Below are 21029 nucleotides of genomic sequence, written 5' to 3' on the forward strand. Positions count from 1 at the left end.
GGAAGAAAATCCAAATGATGGAGGCCTAATGAAGCGATTGTGTGATCAAGCAAAGGCCACATCTGTCAGATTATTTCCATTTCAAGTATTTGTTGAACAATGTTGATGATGTGTCCATTGTGATGGAATAGTTTGAACACGCTGCAGACGTATCACCAACTGCGAGGTTATCCACAGAGTGTTATAGTGGAGGAGGCGCCTTGTTTTATGAAGTCACATTTTTATGAAATATTAGACTTATAAAGCTTCAAGGAGCAGTGGCATTACATCACAGAGCAAATGCCATATATTGAATGACGGAGGTGAATGTCGTCTAGTAATGACATTTATGTGATGAGATGGTCGGAGATCTAAAAGTTAGGAAACGTAGAGACAAACAGCCTCATACGTCACAATCAGGTGATAATGTGTGAGAAAAGAAACTCACCACCGCACTAAAATTCAGACAACAGGCTGAAGGTAGTTATATAATCTCCCAGTAGGCCTTTTCACAAGCATATTATGACAGAAGGAAAAACACAAGTGTAACTGATAACATAAAAAAAAAAGACTGCATTCCATTTAGGTGAGATAGTTAGGCTCTTATTATAGTTGGATAGTATTGTTTGGCTCACTGTCATGAGTTACTGAGACACTGAACAGAGCCATCGTTGATGTTTTTGGTAACACTGGTGCATTTCCTGCTATGATGTGAAAAAGGCCTTTAGAGTCTGCATCCAGTTGTATCCTTAGTGTCTGTGATTAGACCTAATTTCCTTGGGAAACCCTGATCCGTTTAGCCAACAGTTGTCCGTGGATTCAAGTGGCTGAATGCACCTTTACTACTTCTACACCTTTCACATCTTTCACAATCTTGAGAGTGGCCGCACAATATGGTCTGGAGTTGTTTATTAAGCAACACAAGGCTTCACACAACAGCACAAATCACATGGAATCGGATCTTTCATCTGTGGTCCAAATCAAATACAGTTCGGAATTTTGTGTTTTAGTCATGTCAGCCTAATATAGACCACATTTACAAAATAGAGAGCCAAACAAAAAAGCAGTAAATCAGAATTGAGCGCTAAGGCTTGCAGTGAGAATGTAGTTACAGTCTCATTCACACCAAGTCCTGACCTCAAGCTGAAAACAAACCAAACAAACACTTCAAGAAATATAAAAAGGGATTATAATTACCAGAATTAGGACAGGTTGGATGAGAAAGAAATTCACAACCTTTTTTCCAACAAATGTGTTGACACAAATAAAATTCCAGACAGCAGTACTTGGTATAGGTAACATGCTAAAAATAAAATCTCTTTTGCCAGGGGGAACTATGCAAATTAAAAGAAGTCGACCAGAGGATAGTTCTTCCTCTGAGTAAAAGTAGGACTTACAGTGATGTGGTTTTGGTTCCTTCAACTCCTGTTAAATGACTCATCTGTTACATATGCCATTATCCCATTAGCCCTGTCTGGCTCAGACAAGCTCTCTCTCCGCTAGCTCAGACCCCACACAGCCATGCGTGTCTGCATACTGTTTGACATGTATTCTCAAAACGGAGTGAAAAATACCACCGTCTACAAAACCAGCACAGAGTGCTATCACCGTCTATACCCAAACCACACAAAAGACTTCTAAAAAGGTAACTGGAGACGAGCTCTGAGTGTTTTCTTAGCAGAACTGATACCACCTTGGTTTCTGCTCTGTGTGTTAAATATACTCCTGGTACTCAGAGCGAAAGCCTTGAGAGCACTGAAAGCATTTCTTCTGGTACCTGAGCTCCTGTGAGGCGGTAGAAGGCCTGACAATGGATCTGCATCCATGGAAGATTTTGGGGGCCCAAAAAAAAAAAAAAAATATTGGACCAAAAACAAACTGTCAGTATTGCAGGAAGCAATTTTAAAATGAGCCCCCATAAAACATACTTGAAACTGTAATTTATTTATTGATTATCTGATGCTGTGAATGTGTTTAGTGTGGATGGTGTGAGGTCAAACAAGGGTGAGCCGCCGAAGTCAAAGCATGTAACAGTGTTTAACAGCTGAGTGGTGCAGAGAATCAATTCGAGACCAGAGTGTCTGCGTGTGTTTAATTCATAATTTATAATAAGAGAACTGCACAATCGTGTCTGTCTGACGCAACACATGAACTGTACTGTAATGTGCCCTTCTGTTCAAAGCTGTCTGTGCTTAAATATTGGTTAAATGCAAGTCACATATTCTTGCATGGTGTGAAAACTTCATCAAAACATTCAAAAATATGACAAAAGGAGGAGGCAAACAGAAATGCGGCAGTTTGACCAACTCAGCTGGGCTCCCTGGCAGTAGCGTTAATGTTTTTGTGGAGGAAGACAAGCCAAATGGACAAGAGATTTACAGCAATCTGTTCATTTTGTGACTAAAGCTTTTGGTGCATATGCTGCATCAACATAGTCAGATGGCAGATATGTGCTCTGCTCTAGTATCATGTAACCGCTTTGTACAGTACAGCTGTGCAACCCTTCTTCGACAACTGACATTCAGATAACCTTGCTTTCCATTTAACGTCATAATCATAAGCAGCCTCGTGAGCCAAAATGTGTCGGCTCAATTTTTCCAAACTCTTGAAAATCATGGCGAATTGAGATATTCTGGGAAGGTTCCTGGGTGCGAGTGTGTTGAACTATGTTAAGACAGAGCATGTCATAATTTTATCTGCATCTACAAAATCACATTAGACCAGATGAGATGGAAGCTTTTGCAGCTTTAAGAGACAAACCTTTGCAGCTATCCCAGCTATAGAGTCAGTATGCACTAAATCTGAATCAGAAATGGAATATAATATTCAGAAGTAAGTTTTCAGTTGTGTATAATCACCTAAAAATAAGAATTGTTGTGTTACCTTACAATGAGCTGTTCTTATCTACAGAGGGTCTTTTGTGTTTTTCACAGACCTCATTTTCAGTTTATTGTAATCTGCAAATTCACTCTAAGATGCCACTAAATTCAACACACTGGTCCTTAAATGATGGGGATGGACTGGTGACACCATTGTCCCATAATGCAATGCACAAAAGGAAATAGAGGAGCTACTAAAAGCCGCATGAAATAAAATAAAAAATGAAGATGGTGATAGAAGTGCTCCTAGAAGATCTTGGGAAAATAAAACAGCATCCTTTCTATTTTGATTTATTTTTGTTTAATTGGCAGCGGCTTTTCAGAGTTGCAGTTTGACCCACATCCGTTGGTGCACGTACCGAGTCATTTCCTGCGAGTATAAAATGGTAAAGCTATCAACATTGTGTTATAGTGACTACAATGCTCTACTGGCATATTGGTAGATGTAAGCCTCTAGTTGACCTCCACATAACGTCAGTAATCAGCCCGTGAATCAATCTGTCTAGCTGAAGCCTTACACGCACATTGACATGGACATCACAGCTCCCATTGACCCAAGGCCTACCTCACTCTCGCTCACACACACACAGACACACAAACACAAACCAGGCAGTATCACGCTCCAGCAGACCCTTTCAATCTGCAGAGAGTGCTCTGACGGGGAGAAAGGGGCGAGACAAGTTGGGGACAGACAGGCGGGCTCATAAACCAATCCCAGCTAAACACAATAAAAACACTGCTCTAAATCATTCACTCACACACACACACACACACACACACACACACACACACACACACACACACACACACACACACACACACACACACGACTCTTCAATCACTTTCACACATTTCCACTCTGATGTGCTCTCCAGGGTTGAGCAAAGTGACTCCTCTCCAAGCACCGGGCCCCCTTATGTGCCAGCCCTTCTGTTCGTAGCAGAGGGCCGCTCTAAAATTAGACACTTTTAACCCGAAAAAACTAGTCATAGCGAGAGGGGAATTCCACCGCCGTGTAGCGTTTGAACAGTGCAGGATCAGAGCTCACACAATAGATGGACCCGGCCTCCGAGCCTGGACCTGCTTCAAAAGCACACTTCATATGACAGTACTGCATTGTCAGCATTTTCCCTCTCCTGATAGCAGCTCACAGTAAACCAACCAGAGTGGCTTTTTTTATTTTATCCCTTCCTGCCTCTGACTGACTCAACCTAAGCAGGAGGAGGAAGCCAAACTGAATTGAATTAATCCTCGTCTTAATGCATGGCATCATCATCATCATCATCATCATGATTACAATCGGGCACCATCTGCTGCCAGCCAATCCGCAGAGACCAACTGCGCTTCTGGGTCATGGGGGTCGTTGCCACAGTGATCCATTCACTCGTGGTCGTGCATTTCCTGAATACTAGAGTAACTTGTGTCAGGTTACTGATCTCTGTGAGCACAGTACAGATAGATAATATCTAATGTGTGTGCACGGTCAGATAGAGAAGGAAAGAAGATACTGTAAACCTAATTACTGTTGGATGCTCAGATAGATTACGGAATGAATTTATGTTCAGAGGCGAGCTGATAATCTTTCCATCCTGAGAATATAACAGTTTGGTTGTTCAGAAAGAGACAATTATAAAAAAAAAAAAAAAAAAAAAAAAATGATGAGACCACACCTGTCCATCTTCATAAATTGGGTCTACTAGAGAATAACATGTGCTGGAAATATGAAGGCACCTTTAGCCATACAATGTAGGCCTGCCTTCTAGTTCTGCCTTTCTGGAGCGAGCTAATTAAAACAATATAGTGGTGGTTAGTTATTCCTGTGCCTGAGTCAATTCAACTTTGCCTCCTGTGGTATAGGTTGTGTTTACCCAAGATTGGTTGAATGTGCTCTGGCACCAACAGGCTTTATTTCAGCTGCTAGGATTATCTACCGTAACTGGAAAAGCCCAGTTAGACCTGAATATAGAGAGGGGATTAAGCTAATGACAGACCTGTTTAACCGTATAAAAGAAGAAAACAGGTCATAGGAGCCAGACAGTATACCTTTGAGGAATCTGTATGTATATTTGTATGCATGTCTCTTGTTTAGTTAATATTATGAATATTCAATGTAATAATGGATTAAATGGGCTGTCACAGGGACTTTTCTTTTGTACCCAGGTTTAATATGAAGAATTAGCCACATGATGACTCCTATAAAAAGGACTGGTGCCGTGCTGACAGACTTTTGAATCCTGAGTGTTTTGAACACTGTGGAGATGATGCTGTGCTTTTGTTTAGACTGTGCTATTTCAGTTCTTGTTTATGCGTTTATTTTTCTCTGTTGTACTTGTTAATTTGTGTTGGTCCTTAAAACAACTCACTAAAAACCAAAATAACAAAAAAGATGGGTCCAGAAATTAATAAAATGTGAATCAAAAGAAGTATAAATAAATTAAAAATGACGTAAATGCTGAAGATATTTCCCTCTCCCAGGCTTCATAACCACCTCCTGTTAGCCTAGCAGTTACCACAACCACATTTGGTTAAAAAAAAAAAAACAGTGTAAGCAGACTATAGCCCCAAAATAGGTGTAGGTAGGTGTAGGGTTCTGTATAAACTAGCAATTTAGTTTCAATTTAGTTTCACAAGGCACAGCTAGGCTGGGTAAGCACAGAGTTTGACTACCAGAGCGAATGAATCCAGTGTGTTTGACCAAGCACTTGCCAAGGTATTTAAAACCAAAACAAGAAGGGTGAATTAGCAACAGAGAGTCACCAGGTCTTCTCATAGTGCTGCCATTGTCCACCAACTGGGTTGCTGACATCAAAAATAAAAAGTCCCTTTTATATGGCAACAGCCCGTGAAGAATGCAAAGCTTATTTTCCATATGATTTTCTGTCAAAGCCACAGGGAGCCCAAAGCACTTATATTCATTATTGATGAATCTACTGAATGCTTTGCTGATTAATCATTTAATTGTTTGGTCCATGAAATATCAGAAAGATCACAAGGTCTGAGAGCCCTTTGATTGGTGCTGATTTTTTATTTTTTGGGGGGCTAATAAAGTAATTGATCATTTCAGCTCTAGAAGTGTGTGTGTGTTAGAGGGGAAAGCATTTTAACAGCATGAATTATATTAAATTTTTATTTGCCTTAAAAAATATATAACAATCTGGTCTTCCTCAATGACAAAAGGCCATTTTAAGTGCTCCAAGTTCAGAGACTAATATGCAAACTTCTGTGAACAAAAAGCTCACTTCATATGAAAACAGAGAGACGAGGCGGGGGGGGGCTGCTGCTGACTACAAGGAAAGTGAGTCCAGCTAACAAGCTTGTTTTATCGTAGCACTCTCCACCTCTTACTCCACTGTCTGAAGAAGAAAGACATTCCTGGATGATTGCACGCTGGAGTGACTGACAGACAAGACAGAGACCCGGCCCCATTGTTCCTACCGACTAACTATCTGCTGATGACAGCATGTCTGCTTGGCAAGACGCTGTCCCACTTTTCTCAGAGGCCCCATTACCATACAGCACACACACACTCAATTTTAACAAAACACAATCCAAGCAATCCTCCCCGCCTGTAGTATTGCTATCGTCATCATCACACACTTTTAAAGCTGACACACACACACACATCTGGGTTCTGTCTGGTGTCTCTTTATGACGTGTCTACTAGCCCTGCCTAACCCTTTAAGCTCCCCTCCTGCCGCAGTCATCCGAGGAAACAGTCTGCCACATACTGTGGAAATCGGGCAATAAGAAGGCTACAGTCTGGGATGCAATTATCCAATTTATTTGGTGCATGTGTGGGTATTGTATCTGTGATGGCTGCGGCGGGTTGTAAACCATGTTTCATGAAGGTACCAGATGTTTCATGAAGGTACCAGATGTTACATGACAAAGCCAAACAAACTTTCACTCCTCAAAGAACTACTAAAACATCATAAGAGTGTGTAAAAAGAGCGAGCTCTTGTGTAACTCACACTCACTCACTAGTAGGAACATAAATAATGGTTTTGATGTCGAAATCATGGGCAAGATCTGACATCACATTAATCACATTTATTTCCCCACTGCGCTGTGGTGCGTCCACACTGGTTGGAGAAGCAGCAGAAAGTGAAACTGGATCTCTCAGCGAGACAGTTCTAATCCATTTGCAACTTTGATCAATTTTCAGATCAATAACTGTCGCTGGCAGTGGCACATTCACAATGCACATAAGTCCTTCAGACATTAAGCCTCTCTCCACAAGATCACAGATGAGCTGTGATATTTTCACAAAAAGCCAAATGAAAGCAGGTCTGACCACCAGCACTCGATTACTGTGCGCAGCAGCTGAAAATGAAGAGATCACTTAATAATCTATCAGGCTGTAAGCTCCGCACTTGTGTCTGCACTAGTGACAGACCGACTAATCAGTCAGACAATTGATCAAGATCAGGCCTTGTCACTGTGGCTGTCATGCAACAATGTTAGTGCTCTTGTGAATTTTGGGAAGGTGGAGAAAAAGTTAGTTTCAAGCACTGTACTACAACTTAACTCAAGAATCCTGCATTAGCCATTGAAAATCCCATATTGTTTTACCACTAGTCTGCACCACAGAGGTTCAGGCCAATCAGCGTCTTATGAGAAAGTACTGGCAGCTACAGACTCGTATATTTTGCGTACAGCAATTTTTCAAAAAACTGCCATTATCATTTTTATCTTTCATCACATATTGCCCCCTCCATGACTGCACAATACACAAGCATGAAATACCAAAATTCTGTTCTCCTATATGGCTGCTAGCAGTCATGTTCAGCCACCTGAGAGCTATCGATGGAGAGTTTCCCTGTAAGATAATAAATAAAACATCATATGATTAGAAGGCAGTCTTGTGTGCTATATTTCAGTATGAGACACATCAGCTTTTCTGCAGGTGTGGCATTAAAGTGGTCGCCTGGTGCTGTAACGTACTGCTGGCCAGCACTCGGGCCAGCACTCGGGCCAGACATAGGGCTGCTGTCTACAGCTCCACATGTGGTACAGTTAGAGTAAACACGGGAAGGGCGCTCTCTCTCTCTACCTCAACATCCACAGAGGAAAAGCTGTGACTCATTCAAAACATATGTCAAATATACAGTTCAACCCTGCAGGCATCAAAGAGAAGGCAGATCCTTGAGGAAGCTGTGCTTGAGTGAGGCTGTTTACTGTAGTTGAAACCTTTATCATATGCTCAAGATGGCACCACTGTAAGACTGACTCTTAACTACAGAGTCCACTCAATAGACCTAGAACTACAAATACACTGTAAAAAAAAAAAAAAAAAAGAAAATCTGAAAACACCCTTTCAAGTGTTTCATTCACAACTTTTCTCCATGCTGAGTGAGTAAAGTCAATATTTGGATAGAAGTGGGTTCCATCGAGCCAGCCGCTAACAGGCCATGGTTGCAGGGTTTCTCTGTTCCCTCAGACAGCTGAGATGTGTGCAGTCAGCCTGCCCCGGGGGAAGCATGGAAAACTCCAGCGTGGAAGTTCAGTGGAAGTGTGGGACAGAGAGAAATGGAGGGGGAGGGTACTTTTTTACTATGTCATTGGACTGTCCGACACGAGGTCATTAAACACACACACACACACACACACACACACACACACACACACACACACACACACACACACACACACACACAGACTCACACAGACTCACACACTCGGATGTACACCGAACCACAGCTGAGAAAGCTGGATGAGTAGTGAGATTGACCACAACCATTTCGTAGGATGGGACTTTTTTTGGTCCCGTTTCTGTGCGAGTTATTCAAATATCTCATCTACCTATAAGCTTTCTGGTATTTTAGCACCAGGACACTTGGTGCTCTACAGCTCCTCAGTTAGCACTACAAAGACCACTGCTGGGCCAGAGCCCTCGGCCACCAGCTGCCAGAAATCACACTGGGATGACAACATCAACTGCAGTAGTTAAAGTGTTAGAGAAAACTAACTTTCATGTTAACTGCTGGAGTTTTACAAGGTGAGAGACCCGGGGAGAACTTTTGTTTCCGTTTGGTTTTCCCAGACGGCTGCGTTGCCTCGTGGTGATAATACTTCTGTGGCAATGGGGTTTTTTCTTTTTTTTCTTAGGGGTCTAGTGTCTAGATTTATCATAGCCCCAATCTGTTTCAAATTTACTTAATTGTTTGTTCTCACCTCAAAATTTGCATTTTTTAATACCCGAGTTTCGTCAATCATCCTTAGTAAATAAACGTTGAAAATGGAGTGTCAAGTGTGGGTTAAGCCAATGAAAAGGTCCCTGAAACATAATGATTAAGAAAAAAAATAAAACCTGTTAAAATGGTTTCCCCGACTTTGAGGGGAGTCTTTAATGAAGTTTATAAAATGGCAGGAGACTGATAAAAACCAAGTTGGAAGGAGGGGGCTGGGAAATAAGGACCAAATGTGCTGCATTTTGAGGGAAAAAAAGAAAAACCTCCTCTGACTTCACTTTGGAGTTTCTCTTTGGCTCTTTTCAAATAGACGAATGCGTCAACCTCATGGTGTCAAAGCGGTAGTGCCAGAGGCAAAGCGCCCAGCAGTTACCACACAGTTCTATATAGTGTGAGGATGCCTGAGAGAGACAGAATGACTGACTTGCTTTCTCCTGGCGAACTCTGCAATAAAACACTACAGAGAGCATGACTGTGTGTGTGTGTGAGTGTGTGTGTGCTATTGAGAGCACACTTCAGTCGCACAAAAAAAAAAAAGACTAATTTCAAAGAAGTCCTTTTGAAGTCCGCCAGGAACTACAACATGAAAAGAGTTTGGCTTGACATAAACTCAGCCCCTCCATGAAACCGAGACAATCTGAAGGGTCTAAGACTTCAAACTTCACCAACAGACTTTACAGATAAAACTTTAAGAGCAGGTTTCATTTTAAACATCAAAGTGTATCCGGTGCTACAACTCTTGCAAACTCTAAAGATGCTTTATACTGTGCAAAAGACGGAAGGGATGCAGTCCTGCAGTTCGGTTTTTAGTTTTCGTCCCAGCTGAGTCAAAAGCAATCGGACTAAAACTCCCTTGAAACTAGGGCTGGGGGTAAACGATTATTTATTAAACGATTAATCGGGCGATTATTTTATCGATTAGTCGACTAATCTAACGACTAATTGGACGATTAACGTGAGTTAGCTAACGTTAGACAGACAACGTTAAAAGCTACTGCAGTCTTCTTGCTACCGTTAGCTAGATCTAGCAGCTGTGCACTTTGGTGGTGCTAGGCTAACCAACGCATCTTAGCTCTCTCTCTGAAACGGAGGCACCTCTTAGCCACTCGCAAAGGAGACAACAACAAGCGAGCACCAACGCTGGCCAAATCCATCTCATGCCCGTGCAGCGTGCCGCGCAGCCCGAGCCCCGCGCACCCCGGTGGCACCAGCCAACCACCCCAGCCCCCCACGCAGTCCGCCCGCAGCAGGCCAGCAGCGAAAGCCCACGCTAGCCAACATTAGCTACTATAGATAGCTGTGTTCTGCAGCCGTAAGCCAGCTACCATTCAAGCCGACATTAGATGGTAACTAACGTTAGCTAAACACAGCTGTCTAGGCGCCAGTAGTTAGCCAACGTTAACGTTAGCCACCAACCCAGCACGAACAAACCGCACGGAGAGCCAAGCACCCACCTGCCACCATCTCCTCCACGGGCAACAACGGGGTGCCCCCGCCCCAGATGCTCCCACATTGCCAAATGGAGTTGGCATACCACACCAGCACAACAGCAAAGAGCGCAAATAACAACCTTTACGTGTGGGACTAAATTTGAAGTATTCCCAAACCTTCGATGATTTAGGGCGAGCTTTTTTTTAGGACTTCTTCTTTTATTGGGGCTTTTATTGGGAATTCTGTGAGGAGGTTGCTGTTTCGTCCTCCATTCTGCAATGTTTTGGTCTCCCACGGTGTGTGTGTGTGTGTGTGTGTGTGTGTGTGTGTGTAGAGCTGTGGCGAAGCGTCGCGTATTTTTGACGTCGACGCGTCGCTACAGGCCTACTTGAAAGTCTCCAGCAGCTCCAAAAATTCCCCAAAAGAGAAGACGTCTGGGTCTGTTCCCTGAGTGAAAGTGACAGCAGGACAACACAACTGTGAGGATTCACCCCTCCCACCCCACCCTGGCCCCAAGCCGAGTGGCCAGGGCTACAAATCAATGGTTGTGAGTTCATTAATGAAGAGGCAGGGCCTGTCAGGGAACAATAGCTGTCAACAGGACCCGTCTCAGACAATCTGGGCCAGGACACTCTGATGGATGAGATGAGCTTTAAGTTCCCATTTACCCCCAGTGCCCCTTGCGTCCACCCCCCTAACCTCTGTGTAGGAAAGAGCGCAGCCAGTCTCCCCTTTCACCTCAATCCCCTACACCACACTCGACTGAGAGGTTCATGATACATTTTGCTCGAACAAGCCACCCATAAACCATACAGACCTACCAGGACAGACAATGGTCAATCACATCCACAATCCAACATCCAGACTCGGCGAGGTACGTAAAATCATATCACATCCCAACAGTGAAAGCCTACCGGGGATAAGCGAGATCATGGCTTTGAATCGATTGGGGCAAGACCATGACCTTTGCCCCTTGCAGATCCGTAGGTAGGGCTGCTGCATCATAATGAGGGTCAGGACAGAGTCCGTTTAAAGATGATAACCTAGACCCTGCTCTATTTGGCCCTGGAGGCTGGGGAGACACCTCTTATTTCAAACAAAGATCCCACAGAAAACACTGGTGTCCCACACAGACAATGAAAAGGGGGGCTACAACCAAAGTCAGGGTAATTCACCACTGAATCTGAAAATGAAGGCTTGAATATATTCCCAAATGGATGCAGACACGCACAACTGGTGACATCACAGCCACGTAGTAGTTGTGTTTATACTTTTTGGAGTCTGCGTTTCACAGTGTAGTCATAACATAGTGTCTATGCGAACAGTCTGTGCGGTCACAACAAACTGGCAGTACAGGGATGTCCACACGAAGCCTACGCGTACACCCTCTGATGACGAAGTTTTTAGAACCCGAAACTAGAGGTGTCCTGGTGTTTGTTTTCCAAATGAACTGTTAAGTAGAAAATATGAGTTCATTGTGCAATAGTTTTCTGTTCTTAATAATATAGTGGTGTCTATGTACTGTTCACTTCTTGGCACGAGCAGAACATTAATTCAAAAAGTGCCAGTCAGACGTACAAGGTGTGATTAAATAAATCACCTTGTGGACTGCTACCCCCGACTGTGGACAACACAAATGATGCAAGAACTCCCAAATCACCGGTTTAGGATCATTTCACTCCTGCTGAAAACAGCATTCAACTAACTATAAACTGTTAAAAGTTACTTGATGCTAACTATATAATAATATGTGTAACCCTTAAACACAGACGCAACAGGAACAGCTATATAAGGAAACTCATGACCCATTCTTAACTAAAAAGTAGGAGTTCTCGCTCAGGATTTGGAAGAATTGATGTAGTTGGCTTTGCTTCAATGTGTCTGGCCTACTCTGGTGCATTAACTACAGTAAGGCAGTCAAGTCAAGGGACGGTGGGGACAGCAGATGTAGAGTGAGGGTGAAGGAAGGAGACCGAACTGCAGTGATCCTGCCAGAAATCCCATTTCAATTATAGGAAGCATTAAGCTTCTTAGGTGGTATACTGAAGACCGCCCAGAGTGTCTGGGGGTTTGGACTGCTCACTTGGCCCAGACTGCACATTTAGGCCATGTGTGCGTGAGAGCTTGTAGATCCATCCGTGTGTCCCTAAAGCTATTAGATTTGGATTGTCCCTGCATCGATAATCCTACTGTCTGAAGCCTTGTTAAAACTTTCCTCCAGGCCACCTGTTGCACGGGGGCAGCTGTTGTCCCAAGCCAGGCCACAGCCGTTCCCGCCATCCTTGTCTGGAATGGGGGGAGGAATAAGGGCAGAAAAAGGTCATGCCTTGCCTTGGCTCGGGAACTTCTCCAGCATCAACACGAGCTGGCAGGCTGACACATGGAGAAGAGTTACGAGAGCACACTTGCCTTCGGTTGTTAACACATCGGTCATAAACTGTTGCGCTTTAAATGTGACGTTTCAGCACAAAGCAGTAAACAAGAGCAAGTGATTTGTTCTGCAACAACCGGTTATGCAAAGACAGACACGCGTACTCACTGAGGCAGCTGGAAATAAAATGAGACATCATCTTGTGAACAGAAGATACGAGTTCATGACACAGTAAAGCATGGACAACAGCAAAACAACCGGCGGCCTGAGATTAAGCTTAGAGGTGCTATAAAGAGATCAGAGACTAAAGACACTTCAGAAGCAGTTACTCATCAACTGCTTCTTTAAACACTCATGGGTTCATTGAGAAGCTACTTACTATTTTACAAGCCTCATTACCTTGTTGTACACCAACATAAGGAACGCTAGAAACAGACTGTGGGAACCAGACTGAAGGCTGGTGTGGCCTGCACAGCCAGTGCAGACAGTTGCCTGTGGATGCTGTGAATGCCTTCGCCATTCCCAGAGATACTCCCTCTCAACAAAAGCAAGTAGTAAGGCAACATGCCACACATATGCATAGTTGGCATACCAGTATGATGGACCTCTGTTGGATGAAATAATAGCCAGATGGAAGACTAATGATGCTAGCCTTCAGGACTGAGTCTCCCCCAACCCCCCTCAACACAAGTAAAAGGCCCATGAAAAGCTGACTTTGCTATAAATAACCATTATTCATCAGTGAAAAATGAATAAACTGGACAAGGGGATGTGGGACAGAGGGAGAGTCCTAGTGGATGGGTGGGTTTCTGGCTCTGTATAAGGGAGGATATAGGCCATGCAGCAGCTTGGTTTTCTCTCTCATGATACAGGCCTACGATAAGTGCAGTATTGTTGATGGTTATTTGGGCTTATGTGAGAATCTCAAGATTGTCAAAAACAGCTTCTACAATAACCAAGTTGCTTAAGATGAACAAAATTTTGAACAGGAGGTCAATAATAAGATCTCACCAAAGCTACAAGCTCAAGAAACTAAATGTCTGATGTTTTTATATTTCATTAAATGTGCTGTCTGTTCAACTTTAATCCATAAATACCTATGTAACCAGGCCCCCCTGTAGGTGCTCAGTGACATTGTGAATTGGAGTTTCTGGCTCAGTAACTTGGGTTGTAATTGCACAGAATTTAAAGATGCCCTTTTTGTTTCTCCAAAACACCCTTTGGAGGGACGTCTTCTCTGTTTGAAGGGATGTCAAAAAGGAAGGGAACTCAAAGGTCAAGAACAGGATGATTTGAAACTCAAGTTGAAAGACACAGATCAGTTATCTTTCATGCATATTTTATGGTATGTTTTTCTTTTGTGCAGCATGTATTCGTACAAAGGCCCATCTATGGACGAGGTCATGAATGCCGTGGTATACTATTGTTTGAATAAACAAAGTAAATATAAAGGGCTAGAGAGCTCAAGCATGCTGAGGATATCAACTGCAGAACTTTTCTTAAGGGCCAGAGGGGAAAACAACTTTGAGGATATTTGTATTCATGCACATACTCAACAATAACAGAGAACATCCAAGACTGCATTACAAGCAAGCACTCTACCTGTCAGGCAACTGTAAATTACAGGGCAGCTGTAACGTCATGAAACATATTGTGTCTTTGTCTGAGCAACTATACGCACCTGACAGACTGATCAAAGGGCTGCACTGCTGACAACACAAAAACTTGTCTTGAATGTCAAGTAGTGATGGTTGTTTTTCCAACCGCAAGCCCTAATACTCAGCGACCATCTCCAGTCTACTGCATGAGTCAGATCCGTTACATACCCATTGTATTCAGTCCGCAGACTCACTTTGAGAGAGCTGTTGATGTAATAATCCCAATAACTGATCCACTCTTCCAGGGAATTAATATATCACGGCAACTTTCATCGCCTGCAACAACTGCTCAGCGAGCTTCAAGTGCAGCACTGTGATATTACCCAAATATACCTGTCTTCATGTCTATATAAGTGGAAGCACTTGAGATCTGTTCAAGGAGACAACTTTATTGATTGCATCATTTTTAGGAGTCTCTCTGTGCCCGGCAGGATTCAGTAACTGGGGCATAAAAACAGCCAAAGATGCAAAAATAGACCAAAGATGACTACAATTGTGTGCCAGTTTCTGGGCCTCAGACAGACATCCAACAGACATCCTCATGACGTTTTCTTGGGTGAGACAAAAGCACAGGGGGCATTGTCTTCAAGATCAATACTGAACACAGAGGTCAGCTCAGCCCTCGGGGCTGAAGCCTCCTTCAAATTGAACTTGTAAGGTCATGTTTTCAACACCAACAGTTGAGAACACAGTTGGCTTTGTGTCGCAGTGGTTTACCGCATGAAAACACCGTTGTTACGCAACTGACGAAAATGGATGTCACTTTTTTAAATATGGAGAATGATTTTGTGTATATTGTATTATGTTTTGTTGCCTTTCAATGTCAGACTTATAAACTAGAAAAGAAAAAGACTACATTCAACGACATGCTGCATATTTAAATCCATTGCACTACATTACATCATCACAAAATCCCCACCTGTAAAGTTATGAATAACATTACAACACATCACTCAAATGAACTTCAAATCAGAAATTGATCCTTTAACACAAAGTATCTGATTAAATTATTAACACCAGGAATGGATCCAATCATTCCCAGTGTACTAAAGTAGTCACTACTTGTAATTTGGATATTTTTGAATGAAACAGAAGGGAAACAAGATCCTAGAGCTCTTATTTCTGAAAAGTCTGAACTTGCCAGAAGAAAGTCAACGCAAGCGTGGAGGAAGACAGGCCATGTTTTACAGGAGCACAAAGGGGGGTCATGACCCAAATCCCAACATCCTCTTACTGGATAAACAGGTTTTTATTGCTGTGGTTTTACCAACAGACACACAAGCACACCTACACACACACCTACACACACACACACACCTACACACACACACACACCTACACCCACACACACACCACACACACACACACACACACACACACACACACACACAAGCTTTCCGGCCTCTTAATAGCCAGCAGTTTAAAACTACTAGCCTAATTAAGGTTGTGTCAGTTGCAATTAGGTTTAGAAGAAGTAATTATGCAACATTTGTGCACCCATATCCTAAAACCTCAGTGTGCTTTAGTCTCCTCTCCTGTTAATGTGTTTAAAGGCTCCCTATAAACAGCCAGACCCGGGGTCAGTTTTAAAAGATATTTTAAGAAGAGATGAGATTGTAAGTGCATCAGCTATTTTGAACAAGTGCAAGCTCGATTTGGAAATACGGAGCACTGACTGGATGGTCTGATGAACAGGGAGGGAATGACTTTACAGAGAAGTGGAAAATCTGGAACAACAGATTTACACATTAATCACAGCCATCTACTAACGGATGAATCTCCCTTGTCAACAAGTTACACCCAAAGAAAAAATAAACTTGTGTCTAAATACAACCGATGTATTAGGGATTTAGAGCATAACCAAATGTGAGGCTTTAAGTAGAAGTACTGCATGTGTGTATATGTGAAAAAAGTTGTATTAAAGCCTTTTGTGTCTGTGAGAGATCAGCGTCTGTTGGGGCTGAAAGCTACAAGTTTGAAAATGTAAAAAAGAAATTGAGTTAGAAAGAAAGAATGAAGTGAGATTACCAGAACTCTGCTTGAGGCTATATTAGCTGCGACTAACATAACACACCTGAATTTCAGACCAAACTGTCAGCGGTTGAGCTGCATTGTGGGTAATGTGAGCAATGCGGGCAGCAGGTTTTTAAGCATGTAGTAAAAAAAAAAAAAAAAGATGATATCTCTGGTTCTGCTGCATCGATTTTCATCATTTTTGTTTTAAACGGTCCATCATGTGTGCGTTAATGTTATAGGAGCTCGATGCTGAAGGACTTTTTCAAAGAATGCAACGATACACAATCATACTCTACTTTTGCTTGCGGATTTTGACTTCCAAACTAAATCTGTAAGATGCATATTCTCACGCAAATATATGCACATAATATTAAACTGCTTATAAACCCCTTTTTCCAATTGATAGCATTACCATATCCAGGATATGTATGCAGTAAAAAACAACAACAGGGCAACAAGAGGAGGAAAACATTGGAAGTCAGCAACAAAATAGACAGCCCATTATCAAAACTCATAGGTGCCAATTCACAAAAAAGTGATATACGAGCCCACTGTAGCATTACAGAACACTGTGCTGCTCCAATCAGCCTCTCCTCGACTGTCAGTTCAAGGGTAAAAGCTACAAACTGAGCACTTACATAACAAACTGCTATTCCAGAGAAGGCCGGAATCAGCACAATGTTTGGAAGTCAGTACAATGCTGAAAACAGCAAAATCCGATATTTTTATTCTCATTTAGACTTCATGAATACACCCGATGTACTGTTACACTCAAGGGTGAAAGAGTCATCCTCTTGACGGTTTGTCAAATTTGTCAAAAAACACCAAGTGGAATATTAAAAAAAGCTTCTTTTTAAACTTAATAAAAACACCAGCTTGCCTGCCTTGACGCCTGTCTTATGCACACATGTAAATGTGTTTTTGTTTATGCGTGTGTTTGAGATTCCAGGCAGGCTGGCAGACAATGAGTGGAAGTGTTCCCCCATCCACTGCGGCGTTTAACTGCTCAAACAGACCAAAGTGAACGAGGTCTTGTTGTCCCAACAATAAGGCCTTGTGTTCCCTGAGCATGAGCGTAAGGAGGTCAATGTGAAACAATAACACGCTGCTTTACGTCTCTGCCACGATTCAGCATCAATTCAGCAGCTTTTGTTTGATTCTCAACCCAAACTCACAAGCCAGCAATTACTGAGCTACTATTTTACTTCTACAGAAAAACACACTCCAATCTAGCCAGGGCCGAAATCACTCCCAATGGCAGATGAGTTGCTATTTTAAAAGCAGCAGCAGAGGTTTGAATGAAACAGTGCGTAGCAAAGGTGTCTGACGTCTGTGTGGAGCACCTGTCAGCCTGAGCAGGTGTTTTGTCTGACTGGCTGCCTGGCTCAGTCCTCCACAAACACAGCTTAAAAATAAAGTAGGAGTAAAGCCGACATTAGACGCCAACGACTTATCTCGTCTCTGCACATACCACGCATTCCTGCGTTTGTTTTTGCAATAAAAGAAAATTAAAAAACAAGGTGTAAGGCAACCAAACTGCCCGTCACGATTCCACTGGGAACTTCCTCACAGTGAAATCAGGAACAAATGACCCATTTCCTCAACAGGACACTCAACATCTGCAAGCGTACCCTCGCTAACAGAGCAGAGACACACTAACACACATAATACACCGAGCTGCTCATGTGGGAAATTCTATTTTTACCACCAGTCAGGGCGAGGCTTTGCCATACAGCACACAAAGTAGGGAAACTATAACAAGGGAGGGAGGGAGGCAGTCGAGGGCTGTCAGAGAACAAAGCGGAAGTGTCCTTCCCCCTGATGACCTGCGAGTTAAAAGGAAGAACACAAAGTGCTCTCTGTGCACATACAGTGCGATGCAGCTGTACCTCTCTCCCTCTATCACTGTGGGAATTACCAGTCGGCCAAAATACCTGCAATGACCACTGCTCGAGAGTGGTGTATATGTGGATGACCGTCCTTATTTTTCACCGTCCATTCAATATGTTTGGACTCTATTTACCTCATGTTGTTTCCCAATGAGTCTCCTGTTTTTGTCTTGTCTAGCAAAGGACATCTATTGCATGTCGGCGTATCCTGGAAGAGGGATCCCTCTGTTGCTCTTTGAGGTTTCCCTCTTTTTTTCCCCACTAAAGGGTCTTTTTTTGGAGAGTGTTTCCTCATCAAATTGAGGGTCTAAGGATAGAGGGGGGTTGTACAGACTGTAAATATATCTAAGGAAAATTAGTAATATATGATTTTTAGATAAATATAACTTAATATACCTGCTCTTATTTGGCTGCTTGTTGAGGGGATGGAGCAAATTCAACTTCTTAATGAAAACTAGTGTACAATGGCACAACTATAGATCCAGGACAGTAATAAAAGCCCTGAACAATAGCTGGAGCTGGCTAGAGTAGGAATATGGAGCATGAGGGATGGGTAGAGCTGCATGGAGGACAGATTCATGCAAACTGAATAAAAGGTGACCTACAACTGTCCCCTAACATAAATCTCTATAATTAAAAATTATCCTCATCCCATTGTGTAAATATAATGGAAGGCTCTTCTAAGATATTTTATTTTAAACATATGGATATTAAGGATTAATGCTTCTGGGGGAATACAATCCCAACCAGAGTCACTCACCTCCTCCAGGGCAGCCACTGTATTCCTGCAGTGGGACATCCTGGTGGTGAAGTTAGAGGCGGTCGGCGATTTATAATCTTCATTAGTCTCTGCCACAAACTCTGAAACTGTGATTTGGTCCGGCATAATTAATCCCTTTTGCTGATAAGAAGAAGCAGAAGCACTTTCTCTGTAATCTCCCCTTACTTTCTGGTTTGTACAGTTTTAGGACAGAAAAGTTCACAGCAGCAGCAGCAGTGGTGGTGGTGGTGGTAGTAGTGTCTCTGAAGGTCCCCGCGGGTAGTAAACCATCTCTGGGTGTGTTTATGTCATTCCCTTGTTTAGCTCCCACAACAATCCGGTGCAGCGGTGTTTGCACGCTGGCTCAAGGAGTTGCAGCGTCGCACCGCGCTTTGCTACAAGGTGATGTAGTAGGTTATATCCCTCCTGGCTTTCAGCCCACTACTCTCTCCCTCTTCCCATTCACTTCCACCGGTCCCCGTCCGTCTGGTCACAGGAGACAGTGAAGCTTCCTCGGCGAGAGTCTGCTGGCTTCCCTCGGTGTTCCCAATCCTCAGACAGAGCAAAGGGGGGGAGGTGGACAACTTCTTCCTCCTATAACCCGGGCAAACAACAGCCAGGCGTTTTCAACGGGAGCGCAAGAAATTGACAAAGGTAGAGGAGGGGATTCAATGGACGCGCAGCAGCCAATAGGGAGCACCGGCTAGTAATTGAGAGCCAATCAGGATCCACGGAAGGCGTGAGCTCATGCTGCCTTCAAGTGCTCCTCGTAAACTATTAGATCCTCTTAGTTATGAGTCCTCGAGTGCCTCAAAGTTTTCTCCAGTCAAGTGAAATCGTTTTAACACTTCATAAAAAGGGGTATTTATGTGTATGTAATGCTATTTAAATGTAGAAAACATTATCTCACAGTGTCTCAATAACATTTCCAAACACTGCTATTAGTGTGGGACATTTGGTTTATTACATTAAATCAGGAGTGGCAAAACCTTTTTAATCATGTACAGCCAAAACTGAAAGATAATGTTGGGTCACGGACCAAAAAGAAAACACCTATAGTATTGTATTGTTAAAATGATCCCAAGTTCCCTTAATTGACTGACTTCCTGTGCAAAGTGTCACTCTGCCTGCTATGCCCAGATTATGAAAGATAATGAGGAATCCTATATATTTAAAGAGCATTTTTTGCCTCACAATTTATAAAACTGGGATTTTATATTCTAGGGCAACCCTGCATTAAATGCATTTTTTTAAAACATAAAAAAGAGCAGATCTGTAAAAAGAAAAAACTGTTAAATTATTCAACATAGTTTATCAAGTCTTGAAGATTAAATGTACTACAAGGAGTTTTTTGGTTATGAAACAGTTTAATACTGATGCCTTTATATGACCTACATAAATAAACAAGACCATCGGCAAGAAGCTGATTTCTTTATTGTTATTCTAACTGTTTGCCACCAGGTCAGATTTGGCCGGATTCCCCTTGAAATAAATTAAACAAGGCGATGGAAACACTATCGATTTTTGTCCACGGGGGACTGCCAGAATCAACATCAACAGATAAGGGGTTTAGTGGCTTTAAGAAAACACATGCCAGACTAAATTAAAAACTCTTCTCATTAACTGTTTTCCATTATTTCTCTCTTGTAGTGACATGTCTTATAATGGTTGGGTTCATGTTTTAGAGTACTGACCAACTGGTTTCATAGTATTATACTTACAGTGTATATAAACAACTTTGTAATTTTTCTCCAGTACCCTATTTTATCATTGGTTTCTTGTGACCATCTAAATGGAGACAATGATGCCCAATGGGGATCATCACACTTTTAGCTCTGTGTTTAGTTTAAATATA

At 42.5% G+C, this 21029-nt stretch overlaps 1 protein-coding gene across 3 annotated transcripts in view; it reads right to left on the reverse strand.

Moving 5' to 3' along the window:
• Positions 1–19810, reverse strand: part of asap2a (ArfGAP with SH3 domain, ankyrin repeat and PH domain 2a) — a 59027-nt gene extending 39217 nt beyond the window's left edge. For all 3 annotated transcript variants that reach the window (XR_007884279.1, XM_051395982.1, XM_051395981.1), the window contains exon 1: positions 19175–19810. Coding sequence is in view for 2 of the 3 variants with exons in the window: in XM_051395982.1 (XP_051251942.1) it covers positions 19175–19300 (126 nt within the window). In the remaining variant the exon portion in view is untranslated. The remainder of the gene's footprint in view (positions 1–19174) is intronic.
• Positions 19811–21029: the final 1219 nt, after the last annotated feature.

The sequence above is a fragment of the Dicentrarchus labrax genome, unplaced genomic scaffold (assembly GCF_905237075.1).
Source record: "Dicentrarchus labrax unplaced genomic scaffold, dlabrax2021, whole genome shotgun sequence".
NCBI classification, from domain to species: Eukaryota; Metazoa; Chordata; class Actinopteri; family Moronidae; genus Dicentrarchus; species Dicentrarchus labrax.